At 38.5% G+C, this 14,128-nt stretch overlaps 1 protein-coding gene across 1 annotated transcript in view; it reads left to right on the top strand.

Annotated features, from left to right (window-relative positions):
• The window catches only part of IPO11 (importin 11), a 205,851-nt gene extending 192,097 nt beyond the window's left edge, over positions 1-13,754 (top strand). The window contains 2 exon segments of the mRNA XM_043978159.1: positions 12,279-12,359; positions 12,361-13,754. Coding sequence (XP_043834094.1) covers positions 12,279-12,359; positions 12,361-12,444 — 165 coding nt within the window. The 3' untranslated portion in view covers positions 12,445-13,754.
• The last annotated feature ends 374 nt before the right edge of the window (positions 13,755-14,128 follow it).

Here is a 14,128-nt window from a genome sequence, read left to right as displayed (position 1 = left end):
CATAGTTAGGTATATGACACAAGTCTGAAAATCCTCCCCTTTCTGGTTACCACCTGCTTTCCAGCATTGTTTCATATTATTACTTTTAATGCACTCAAAGTTCCAGCAAAATTGGCCTAATAGTTTTTCCCTTGACATATTACTGTTATCTGGCTCATTGCCTTTGTCCCATGCTTCTTTGGTATAATATTTCATCACTTTGATTTCTTAGATTCCCTACCATCCTTCAAGTCTCAGTCTTTCCTGAGCCTGCCCTGAGAGAAAAGTTATTGAAATTATCCCTGATATTATTTTTCATTTTGTTATGTGAGGATATGTTATATCTCTATCTTACATGCCTTAGTAAAATATAACGTCCTATATGTCAGGGATGTTAGATTTTTTTTCCCCCTGCATCTAGCATAGTAGCTTGTACTTATTTTGCACATATGAGCATTTTTACTCTCAAATAAAATGTTTTCCACCCTCCTTAAAATAACTTAGATGTCTGTGTTCAATCAGTTTTTCTGTCCAGATTTTTTGAGTGGTTCTTTGTTATCTACAAAGGCACTCTATAGAATATTCATTTACTGAGTACTGTGTATATATCTGTGTGTGTGTGTGTGTGCGCGCGCGCGCGCGCATGTTTACACTTATACATTTTCTCAATTGTACCGCAGTAAAAAGTAGTAAATTTGTATTTGTTTGAGTTAGGGTATATTATTCTGGGACCAGCAATTGCCTGCTGGTCTATTTTTTAGAAATAAGACACTTCCATTGTATGAAGTACTAGACAGAATCAAGGAGTGAATATTTATTAATTATGTGACTGATACTATGCTGATTACTAGGGATATAAAAGACAAAATCAGTCCCTGTCCTCAAGGATCTTTCATGGGGGTAATTAGGTGTATAAAGGAGATATAGAGTGTAGTTGGGACAAAACTTTACTCATTGGGCTGGGGGTGCAAGCAGGAGTAGGAAGGGCTTCCTGCAAGAAGGTGACATTTGTGTTGAATTTTGAAGGAAGCCAGGGTTTCTAGGAAGCATAGCATTATAGGTTTGGGAGTTAGGGAGTGTAAAGGCACAGAGATCATAAATAAAGTGTACCCCCCCAAAATTAAAATCAAAATAAATAAAGTATAGCAGTATCATAATGTTTGTAGAACACTATTCAGCCTAAGGAAAGGTAGGGAGGAGCCAGGTATTAAAGAGTTTTAAGTTCCAACAGAGGACTTTGTCTTGGATCTTAGAGGTAGTAGGGAACCACTGGAGTTTATTGAGTAGGATTATGTGGTCAAATCTATGTGATAGGAAAAACACTTTAGCAACTATATAATTATATGAAGGATGGAGTGAAGTTGGAAAAACTTGAGACAGGAAGATGAATTAGAAGGCAATTGTAGTAGTCAAGGTGTTGCAGGGCATTGGGGACCTGAACTTGGGTAGCAGCTTTGTGAGAGAAGGGATCATATGTGAAAGATTTTGTGAAGGTAGAAATGAAAAGATTTGGCAACTGATTGGTATATGGGGTGAGTTTGGAGTTGAGGATGATACTGAGATTGCAGACAGACAACTGGTACCTGAGTGACTCAGGGCAAGTCAGTAACTTTTATGGGCCCCAGTTTCCTCATCTATAAATTGAGGGGATTGGATTGAATTTTCTGTAAGGTTCCTTCCAATTCCAGACCTGTGATTAGGAAAATGATGACCACCTCAAAAATAATAATTGTTTTTTTGGTTTTTTTTAGATAGGCAATTGGGGTTAAGTGACTTGCCCAGGGTCACACAGCTAGTAAGTGTTAAGTGTCTGAGGCCAGATTTGAACTCAGGTCCTCCTGACTCCAGGGCCAGTGCTCTATCCACTGCACCACCTAGCTGCCCCAAAAATAATAATTGAGTTCAAATAAGGGGAGGATTTGGTTGAGACTGTGTTCTCTTTTGGACTTATTGGGAGTTTGAGATGCCAACAGGACATCCACTTTCCATTCAGTGATAGAGGCCCCGAAATAGGTATATAGATTTGGGAATCACCTGCATTGAAAGGATAATTAAACCTATTGAAGTTAACAGTCTCACTAAGTACAGTGAGAAAATGAGGAAGGGCCCAGGACAGAGCCATGGGGGACACTTAATGGGTATGATTTGGATGACACTCTTTTTTTCTAGGTTTTCCTTCTCTTTTTAGCTCATTTCCTACCCTATCACTCTTCAGTTTTCGTTGCTGAATCTTCCTCATCCAAGTCACACTGCTGAACATGGGTTTCTGACAGAGCTCTGTCTCGGTTCCTTTTCTTTATACATATGATTTTACTTGATGACCTCAGTCAACTGGTCTGCTTTTGTCAACCCCCAGCCCTTCATTCAGTAAACTCCAACATCGTCCTATCACCTCAAGGAACAAATGTAAAATTCTCTGACATTTAAAGCCCTTCATAACCATCCCAGACTTCTTACACTTTACCATTCCTTGTACTCTGCAATCCTTTGACACTGACTTTCTTGCTGTTCCTCACACAGAATACTCCTTCTCTTGAATCTCTACATTTTCACCAATTGTCACCCAGGCCCAAGATTCTTTTTCCTTCATCTTGTTCTGGTTTCTTTCAAGAACCAGATACAATCCCACAAGGCTTCTACAAAATGCCTTTCCTGATGCTCCTTAATGCTAATGCCTTACCTCTGTTGATTACTTCTAATTTATCCTGTATATAATTTGTTTATACATAGTTATTTATATGTTGTTCACAGAAACCTGGGAGTTGAGAGGGAAGAAGCCGGGGGGGGGGGGGGGACAGAGACCGAGAGAGAGAGACAGAGAGGGAGGGAGGGGCAGTTTTTGCCTTTCTTTGCATCATCAGTGCCCACAGTGTCTGGCACACTTCTTGTTTTTCTTCAGTTGATCAAATGTGTTTGACTCATTTTGACTCTGTGAACCAACTATCCATGGGGTTTTCTTAGCAAAGATACTGGAATGGTTTGCCATTTCCTTATCCAGCAAATCCAGTGAATCCTTTTGTTGGACAGTCATAAGTTAAGTGACTTGCCCAGGGTCAAACAGCTAGGAAATTATCTGAGGCTAGATTTGAACTTGGGTCCTCTGATTCTAGACCCAGTGCTCTATCCACTGAGCCACCAGCTGCCTCAGTCTGATGATATGCAGAAAACATTTAATAAATGTTTGTTGACTAACCATTATCATAGATTTTACCTCATTAACATTTACATTCTTTCCTCTTCTTTCACTTTTGTTTTATATTCCCTCCCTCCTCTCTCTCCTCCAAGACAGCTAGTAGAACAGTACAGTATGTAGAACTCAGAGGCTTGGAGCAGGAAGACCTGACTTCAGTTTGACCCCAGACACTTACTAACTATGTGATCCTGATGAAGCCACTTAACCTTTATTTGCCTCAGTTTCCTCAACTGTAAAATGGGGATGTTAATAGTACCTACCTCTCAGGATTGTTATTAAGATCAAATAAAATAATATTGTAAGAAGCTCTTAGCATAGTTCCTGGCACATAAAAGGTGCTATATAAATGTATATTGTCTTTTCCCTCTCTTCTCATCCCTGTGTTCCTCTTAATGTAATATTATGATTGCAAAACTGAAACTCCACCAGTTATTTTTCTCATTGAGATGACTTCTCTGTCAGATTTTTCTTTTAATGATTAGTAGGAGTTTCTGAAGGAAGCTCTGCAGAGAGAGAGGTGAAAGTCAATAGATTAGGGTTGGATAAGGAGATTTCTGAATTTTGAACTTATAGGTGGTACATCAGTAGGTGGTGGCAAGATCAAGAGTATTACATCTGTTCCTCTAGCCATGATAAGTGGATGAGTAGCTCATGGGAAGTGAGTTGAGGGTTGTTAAGTCCCCTCATACGAGGGCAGGAGTTGGTAAGGAGAGAAAAATTGTTAGGTATCAAACAGGTGTTTTTTTTACATCTTGTTTTAAGTTCTGTCACCTTTAAATTTTTTTTTTTATTCTCAACATGTTTATTTGTAATTCACTGCCAGAAGTACGCAAATATTTTCTGACCCAATGTCCAGATTGGAGGAGCTTAACAGCTGATAGACTTAAGGAACTTGCAAATTATGTCTTTGACTCACGTGAGACAGGTCCAGATCACCCCAAACAGAGCATTCTGGCCCCGGTGATTCCTAGTCAGCCATGTGAACACCAGAACAAGGGCACTAAGGTGTGTTGTTCCTGTCAGCCATGTGAACACCAGAACAAGGACACTAAGGTGTGTTGTTACTGTCATAAGGAGGGGCATGAATTGAGAGAATGTAGGACTTGGAGAAGAAATTCTAATTCTAATTACAGGCGAAATCAAAATAGAAATAGATCTTCTTGGAGGAATACAGAAAGGCAGTACCAGAATAATGGTAACCAAGGTCCCTCTCAGAGGAGGGCACAGGATTGATGGGGTCTTGGGGAGGAACGGAACATAGATAATGAAAGCCATATATTCCTAGATCCAGATTTTTTGAATGCCTTGTACCAGTCCATTCACCTCCCCAGAGTAAAGAACCATATGTTACCCTAAAAGTGGGGGGAGACTTATTATGATTGTCTGCTAGACACAGGAGCTCTAAATCAGTATTAGTAAGCAAACCAGATGCTGGGTAGGATTTTTTAATGTAGTAGGAGTCTCAGGAAAGAGCCAGAGACTGGCAAAATTGGCAAAATTGAATCCTCGCATGGTATCTATGGGGACCTTATCAAGGACCTCTTAGATGCCCTGAAACTGCCTTCTTCCCTAGCCGTTATACATTGCCCTGCCCACATAGGGAATAGTGATCCTGTTTTCAAAGGGAAATGCACGAGCCGATTCTGCAGTCAAGCTTGCTGCATTAGAAGCTCCTGAACATATATTTAACCTTTCACCTTCTGAGGATATTCCTTTCAACCTAACCTATGATGATTCTGAAGTAGAAAAGTAGAAAATAAATTTAAGGCGAAACAGATCAGCGGCGTCTGGGTGTCTCCGGAGGTAAGCCACTTCTTCCCCGTAAATTCTACCACCAGGCATGCCTCTCTGTTCACAGAAAAGGCCATTTTGGTACACAAGGCATTGTAGACTCTATTAAGAGAACCTGGATAGCACCAGGTGTGACTAACACAGCATCTCGAATCTGCTCGGGCTGCTCCACATGTCTTATAATCAGTATGCTTTTAAGGCCAAAGCTTATGGAGAGCGTCCTCTAGCATATACACCTTTGAGCACTTACAAATTGAATATATTACTATGCCAAAAGCAGGACATTATAAATTTTGCCTTGTTATAGTTGATCAGCTCACTCGGTGGGTGGAGTCATTTCCCAGCCCCCCAGCCACAGCTGCCTTTGTTGCCAAAATTCTTCTTAAAGAGATAGTACCTCGTTTTGTCTCCCACCAGCCCCCATTGATTCTGACAAAGGCACACATTGTCACCTTTAAATTTAATCATTAGAGATTAATTCAGTGTACACACATCAGGTGAACAACAGTGCCTTGCTTAAGAATAAGGAGACATATTTCAGCCAGTTCTTTTTTCCCTCAGGTCTAGATAACCAAACAAAAATAACATTCATTCAATGATTTATACATTTTTCTATCTACTTATAACCTTTTACTTAATATGAATGCAATTTATTAGCATTGCCATTGATTTTAAGTAAAGTTGCCATATAGAATATGAATAAGAATGTGTAATTTACCATGGTGCGAGAGTCAAAATTGGATATATGGAGCATTGATCTCCCCCTTTTATGTGTGTGTGTGTAATATCTCCCAGGCCAATAAGAAAAGGAGCCTCTGAGCTTTAGTTCATAAAGGATCAGGTTTATTGCTTTGGAATTAATTAGACCACAAAGATGAAACCAATTAGGGAAATAAGGAAAGTAGCAATACTGATGAATAGTCTTAGATCTAAACTTAGTATATGTGATCGCAGAGATTAAGCTAGTTCAAAGGAATTTAGGGTTTTCCTTTATAAAACTCACCAAATGCCAAACTGCCCACTAGGCCGAGAACCAGTGCACCCAAAGACCGAACACCAAGCACATGCTTCCAAACTCCTCTCACCAGGGCACTGCCAGAGATTCTTCTCTAGGCCAAAGTGCGCCACAACTAAGTCAACTGCCAGAGAGAGTGAACTTCTGTTCCCACATCAATTTTGAGTTGGCGTTCCAGAAGTTCCTTGTATTTTCCTCGCCAATAGGAAGGTCCTTCAAAAGCCACTCAGTAGCATGAGCAAACTTTTGATATTAATCTTTACCACATTCCCACCTTTGTTTCATTTGAAAAACAAATGAGTTTGCTCAATGAAACAGCCAAAAATAATATCCTATGATAACTAACAATATGTTAATGTCAATACAGAAAAGGGAGAGAGAAAAGTTTTTGTCCAGAGGGGCAGTCCCTCATGAATGAGATGCTTTGACATTGGTCTTGCAGAGGGATGGCCTCTGCAAAGAGTACCTGTTACAGATGGTGTATATAATAACAGAAGGAGAAAACAAAACCAACAAGACAAATTCTATTCATATAAAGTCTCTGAGTTCTCTTGTCTTCTTGGAGTGGTAAAATGGTCATCAGGAGGAAACTGGACTCTGCTGGAAAACTGGGCTCTGGACTCTGGACTCTGGTCTGGAAAGCTGGATTCTCTTCTTTAACTGTTTGAATTGCTGGTTTTTTTACTAAACCTTAGCATAGCATTGGTCAATGATCAAATTAATACATTCCATTACACATGGAATCTCAAACTATCTGGATTGCAAAATCAGAATCCTTTTTTTTTGGGGGGGGGGAGGCATTTTGTCTTAAATTCCCTTCAAGTATGAACCCTGGTTAATTTAAAATTAGTTTCTAGAATAATTTCATTTTATCAGCATATAGTCAAGATGAGAGTGTTTGACTCCCATTTCTTCCTATCATTCTAGGCGTTTTTATAAATTCTTGACAGTTGATAAATTGAAAATGATTGTGACTTTTTTGAAGTCCTTTTTTTGGCTCCTTTCTCTTTCTTAACTTTGGCATTTTCTACTTATAGTAAACACTTGTACTTTTTAGTCATTCATCCAATAACTTGACCTTGTGAAGCAATTTTACCAAGAGAGTTGAGATTATAAGGTTTGCTAAGTTATCTCGGCTCCTTGAATCACAGAGATGATTGGCATAGTGGATGAAGATTGAAGGGAGCAGGTGCTATTACAGAAGTTTTATACTTGTAACATTCAAATCACTCAGCCCCTTCAGTAGGGTAATATACAGAAATAAATGGATATCCTGGGAACTTTGGTAATACTACCAAAGATGAAATTTAGATTGTAAAAGGAAAATCCATTATAGCTTTCTTTTTTTTTTTTTTTAAGTGAGGCAATCTGGGGTTAAGTGACTTGCCCAGAGTCACACAGCTAGTAAGTGTTAAGTGTTTGAGGCCGGGTTTGAACTGAGGTACTCCTGACCCCAGGGCGGTGCTCTATCCACTGTGCCATCTAGCTGCCCCCATTATAGCTTGATTGTACTCTTCCTTTTTTTCCTCCTTGCTTCCTTCCCACCTGCCTCCAAGTATTGTTCCCCCCACCCCCCAGGTTACACAATCACTTTCTTAGTTGGACTGTTCTGTATTGGAGCCATGTGGAATCCTGATGACAAGCATGACCTTGTATTAGTCATTGAACTCATGTTAGTCATTGAACCTCTTCAGGCTTCCATTGTCACCTCTATAAAGTATGGGAAGTGGGTAGGGAGAACTAGACAAGTTCTGATTTCTTTTCATCTCTAGATTTGTCATCATGTGTTTCACAGAAGCAGAAAAGTTTGTATTGGTGGAAATGTTTTTGTTGACATTTGTGTTGGTTGCATAGGAGCTGAAGGGAAGGTCGTTTATTAATGGTAAATAATATTGCTTTGATGTACACTAAGGAAGATACTAAAGTTAAACTGAACATTGAACGTAACTGCATTTTCTAAATAATATGTAGGTGAAGCCTCAAAAATATTGAAAGTATGTATATTCCTTTTCAAATAGATCATTTTATCTGATTTATGAAGTTTTTTAAGATTCTTCATAGTATTTCATTGGTGCCATAGCTCTTCTACTCTTCTACACATTTTCAGTTGGGATACTAGTTCTTGCCATTGTCCCATGAATAATCATCCAATAAGAATATGTTTCTTATATATGTATATTTTTGTTTGTTTTTTGGTGAGGCAGTTTGGGGTTAAGTGACTTGCCCAGGGTCATACAGCTAGAAAGTGTCAAGTATCTAAGGCTGGATTTGAACTCAGGTCCTCTGAATCCAGGGCTGGCGCTTTATCCACTGCACCACCCAGCTGCCCCATGTAGGTTTTCTTAATGGACAGTTTTATAAATAATCCACTCTGTTGTCAGAAAAGTGCTATTTCATAGAATTAAAAAAAATAATTTTATCCATTTTTGCCAATGTGGAAACTGTCTCCCCCCAATTTCAGTATAAATAACTTCCCAGCAATACCTTTCTTGACAAACCTTAAGGAAAACATCTTTATGGAGATACTAGGTAATATAATCTGGTATGAGATTTCAGGTAAGAAGTTTGGTTGACTGACTCCCACTGGGTAAAATTGCTGAGTTAAATTAATGTAGTTAAAAATAAATGAAATATTCTGGATAGTATTTCTGGTTCAAATAATGAAAACCTTAAAAGAACAAGAAAAATATATCTGACAAACTTATTCCAGAGCTTGTAACATCATCAAAGTCCAAAGGTCATGCAGCTAGCTGTGTAAGTATTGCTGACATGTTGTCAGCTATCATTAGCTTACATCAGATACTTGCCAGAGGCTATAAATTTTTAACATGTGGGAACTTGCTAAGAATCTGACAGGAACTGGGTTTATTTTGTTTGTTTTGTTGTTTGCCTTGGGGCAGCTAGGTGATGTAGTAGATAGAGTACACGTCCTGGAGCCAGGAGGACCCGAGTTCAAATCCAACCTTAGACACTTAACACTTACCAGTTGTGTGACCTGGGCAAGTCACTTAACCCCAATTGCCTCAACAAAACAAAACAAAACAAAAAATAAACCTTACAGGGGCAAGCTAGGTGGCGCAGTGGATAAAGCACCAGCCCTGGATTCAGGAGGACCTGAGTTCAAATCCAGATTCAGACACTTGACACTTACTAGCTGTGTGACCCTGGCAAGTCACTTAACCCTCATTCCTCTCCCACCCCTGCCCTCCCCGCAAAATATCTTGTTTAGATGCTGAAGGCTTCTTATTATAAAATATGCATTATTATACTGTGAGGCACCTAGGTGACATTGTTGTGAATAGAGTACCATAGAGTCGGGAAGACCTCAGTTTGAATCCTGCCTCAGATGCTTTATCTATGGAACTGTCTTTCAGCCACAAGTTACTCATCTGTAATAAGGGAATAATAATAATAATAATACTTACCCCCACAGGGTTGTTTTGAGGATTAGATAAAGTAACATAGGTAAAGCAATTTATAGAACTTACAGTACTCTCTCTCTCTTCATATATATATATATATATATATATATATATATATATATGCTATTATTGATTTTTGGGGGGATGGGGTGAGGCAATTGGAGTTAAGTTACTTGCCCAGGGTCACACAGTTAGTAAGTGTCAAGTGTCTGATACTATTGAAGTATATTCTTTCCCTCCCTCCCTCCCTCCCTCCCTCCCTCCCTTCCTTCCTTCCTCCCTTCCTCCCTTCTCTTTCTCCATACCTTCCTCTCTCCTTCATGGTTGAGGTTCCAAGATAAATGCTCTCCAAGATAACTGAAATATTGATATATTTATGAAATGTGCTAGAACAATTTAGTTCCGCTAAAGTAATTGCTAGGTCCTGTATAGCATTAGTAAGTTCCAAGACTAGCTTGCTGGCAATCATCCTGACTTCAGGTATAGAAATAATACCTCAGTTATTGAGACAAGCCAGAGAGTTATAAAAGTATAGGCTTTCTTACCTTATAAGGATATAGTTGTCAAACATTGGGGCAAAGATATGTATTAATCCTGTTTCTAGTTCATTTTATTGCTAGTATCTTCCCTATCTTCCTCTTTTGTCCATGGAAATGACAGTTGGATGGTGACAAATGTGGCACCCAGAATAGAGAATATGCAGGTCTGCGAAAAGTGGGAATTTGACTTTGGTACTTTTTATAGCATCAGAAGGATATCAGGTTCATGTCTCCTAGCCTTCTCCTCTTACCTTTGAAACAAAGAAACCTTTATACTCTAGCTGCCTAGTGACCAGAGGTTCTGTCCCAACTGTATGTCCTGTCTCCCAGCTCTAAGAGGGAGTCTATGTATAAAGTCTATGTACTCCAAAGCCCTATAGCCAAGAAGCTTCCACCTGAAATTGTATTGGCTTCTTAAGACCTATAACCTTTCATTGTAAGGTATATGATACTGAGTATTACCTAACAGCATGAGAATAAGAAAATAAGCCGAATTGTTAAAAAAAAAAAGTAGTAGAACTATGTAGAAAATTGGAAAGCTCATTTTTGGTTCAAATGTTTTCTTGCTTCCTTCTCTCTCTTTTGCACCTGGCTGTGCTTACTTCTGTGAGTGATTGATTTGACAATGTGTCATGAGGTAGGAGGAGTTGGTACAGACAAACTGTTGGATGTAATGTGCCAGATTTTCAGAATTATGTTTTCAATTTAGTTCCGTGGTGAAAGGGGAAAGTGAAAAGCATAATTGTGAAAGAAGGTGAAAAGGTTAAAAATGTTGGAGAGTTTTATTATATTATAATAATGTTTATTTTGGTAGTGATATTTTCTTGTTTTCTGAACCAGAATCAAAAATAAGAAAAAGAAGTGATAGTATTCCCATTTAAAATTGCATGAAGACATTTGGGACACTTGCATTAAGACTTTTAGGACATCCCGTACATATGATCTATACTCAGATTTTATCAGAGGAGAATCCATTACATTGCCTTTGGATGATCATTGTCTCTGAACAAAGACTCATTTTTTTCAACATTGCTTAGCACAGTATCTTGCATATGAAGAGCACTTAATAGAGACAGCTTTAAGCTCCCTTTTCTGTTATTGAGAAAACAGGGCTCTGAAGCACATGGTCTTCAATGGCACCAAGAACTAATAGAATCTAGGCATTCATGGAGAAGCAGCAGGTCTGAAAGTCTCATGGTAGAGGTGGAAGTCACATGAACCTGGCCACATGATGATGAACACAGGGGGGCTGATGGTGGAGTTGATAGAATATCTTTTTTGGCTTGAGATGTTTCAGTAGAGAGGCTTAAAATTTCCCTGTCTTCCTGCTCCCTCTCCTCCCCACAGAAATTCCAGCTTGTCCCCACAAAATTTATATGCTCATGAAACCATTGTAATAAATGTTTGTAATTCCATCCCATGCAACAAAATTTTAATGTTTGAAAATGACCCTGAGGGACTCTATTCTTGTCCTCTCCTGAGCTCCCTACTCCCTTTGATATCTGATAAGGAACAGCTTATTTTCTTGGGATAATATTTGACTTGAGTTTGGGAGATGGGACTTTATATCAGCAAATGAGTTAATTAGATGGTGAAACTCAAATCAACTGTGTATAAATCTAGCAAAATATTTTGACATATCACTCCTACTTATTGATAATTGACATTATGTGCTTTCTTTACTTACAATATTTACGAATTCAGGTTTTGCTTCTTTAATAATGATGTGGCATTGGTCACAAGTGTAAAATGAGGGGGGTGTACTAAATGACCTCTCAAGGCCTTTCCCACTCTAAATTCTCTGAAACTGTGAATTCCTAGAAAGCTGCTGTCCCAACACAAAGATATTTGTACTCCCTCATTTTTCTGTACATGTTGTTTAATGTTGCTAGTTCTTTTAAAGGGGAATGAAACGTTTACATGCTAGTACTTTGGTTTGGAAAATAAAGTACACATGTTACCCAGGATTTCTAGAGGTTTATGATTGCATGAATGAAACAAATGAATGTTAGGTTGGGTAAATCTTCAGCAATTTTACATGAATTCATCCTTTAAATTTAAGACTCAACAAATGGGAGATTGATCATTGATCCTTAAGCAGGCCCAGACCAATAAAAGCCTAATTTGAGTAAAGTCTTGTGTTTATTGGGAAGGCATGGTAGTTGAACATAGGGTTTCCTTTGAGAAAATTTCCCCAGTGGACCTATGTTCCTGAATCTCCATTTTCAGGAAGGTAGAGCAGTACTGTGATTCAAGGAAGGGTTATAGAGAAATGAATAGGTACAGTGGACTTGTTGCATTTTTTCTATTACTTTCTGGCTCCTCTGTGTTTTCCACAGCTTGCCCTTAAGGATCCTGTACACACGGTGTCACTGCAGCAATTTGTCTACGAGAAGCTCAAAGCACAGCAAGAATTGATGGGGAGAGCAAAGCTTTCAGGCTCTCATGGAGACAGTGGATACAGAAATTGTCAACCAACTACAAGAATTTTTACAGGGCTTCTGAAAGCCCAGGTGGAGCACTGGGTGCTCTTTCCAAAATAAGATGAATACTAAGCTTACTGAGATAGGGCTGCCATGCTAAAGAAATCAGTTGTGAAAGAAAGTAAAGAAGGCAGAGACCACAAAGCCAATTTTTTTTGTTTTAAAATCAGAAGGAAAAAAAAAAAGTGGAAAAGGCCTCATAACGAGGAGTTTACAAACCTGTTCCTCAAGAGCGTAGTTTTGTACTGGGGGGTGGGATGGGGGGGACCTGGCGTTTGCAAAAGGAAGTGTTGTTCATTGAAAATAGCTGCTTAGTTATGGTTAAGAGAAGAAAATGGTTTCACTTATCATTTAATCATGTACTCTTAACACTTAAGAAGAAATGAAGTTTGGTGGTTAATGTCTGAAATGTTTTCTTGCAGCAAAAATAGTTCATGTTGGTGACTGCCTTACCCATTTTTTAAGTGAATGAAACTACAGGTTTTAAAAAAAAAATGGCAAAAGCCATTTTTTGGTATAATTGGAGACTAAGAAATTTGGTCATAGGTATAACTATATATAGAGAGAGATATATATTCCTAAGATTATCTTGAAAGAGAAATCTTTTCATCTAAAAAAAAAGAAAGCCAGTTTATCAGCCAAATGCTTTTATTTTCATTGTACTAATCTGATATTAGTAAAGGATATTTTCTCATTTTATTTTCAGGAAACCTCACTTAGTCTTTAAATATGTATTGTAAGGCTTGCACAATGAACTTGGGGATACTGCAGTGTCAGGTAGGAGACCTGAGTTCACTGTTTACTCTCATTGCTTTTTATCAGTCTGTAGGGCTAGCAGCCCTAATATGAGCCCCAGGGAAAACTGAGGGGCCAACTATAGACCATCCTCAAGAAAAGCAATGAGTTGTTGTCCAGGGACTACTTGCCTCACCTTCCTAAATTGGAAAGGGAACAGGATGTGAGTCAGGGGCCTTAAAAGATGCTGGTGAGGATCGGAGGTCAGTATTAGAGATCGTACATAATGTGCTGCAAAGATCTGTCTTCCTATTCCTCAGAGAATAATATGTAGTACCAAAAAAGAAAAAAAAAAATTAAAGCCTTACTTTGTTTTCTTCCCCTGTTGTAAGAAACCTTTAAGACATTTTTTAGGAAACGTTTCTAATTAAGGTTAGGAAATTTTGATCTTTCTATAGAAGGTCGGGTACAGTATGTAACTGTAGGGAACCCACTGCCCCTTTGTAAGTGTGGAACCCAAAAATGTATTCGAATATTTGATGTTTTCAGCAAGACAAAGAAAGAATATGGTCTCATTAAAGTTCCAAAGATACTTCATCTCTGTCTGATTTAGTCTGATTGGTTTGCTTTCTCTACCTCCAAAAAAAATGCAGTTTCATAACAAATATTCACAAGGAATTTCAAACAGATGCCTCATTTCACAACTCTGTAGGAAGATAAAAGGTAGTGTGGCAGATGTCAATGGTAATACTGCACTGGCAAATCATAGTGACACCTGGAGTTTGCTATTTCATTTAATCACAAAAGGCTTCTTAACTGGACTGCATTCCTATCTTTTATGCCTCTGTCACCCAGTCTAAGATTGATCCAAATGAAATCTGTTAATTGACGTGACATTATTCTGTTGGATAACCTTCTTCTAATCTTAACAGAAATGACCTAATAAGCACTTTGAAAATAATCCTTAGATG

Source organism: Dromiciops gliroides, chromosome 1, assembly GCF_019393635.1.
Source record: "Dromiciops gliroides isolate mDroGli1 chromosome 1, mDroGli1.pri, whole genome shotgun sequence".
Taxonomy (NCBI): Eukaryota; Metazoa; Chordata; class Mammalia; order Microbiotheria; family Microbiotheriidae; genus Dromiciops; species Dromiciops gliroides.
The sequence above is the reverse complement of the archived record's forward strand: the minus strand, read 5'-3'. Positions and strand labels throughout refer to the sequence as shown.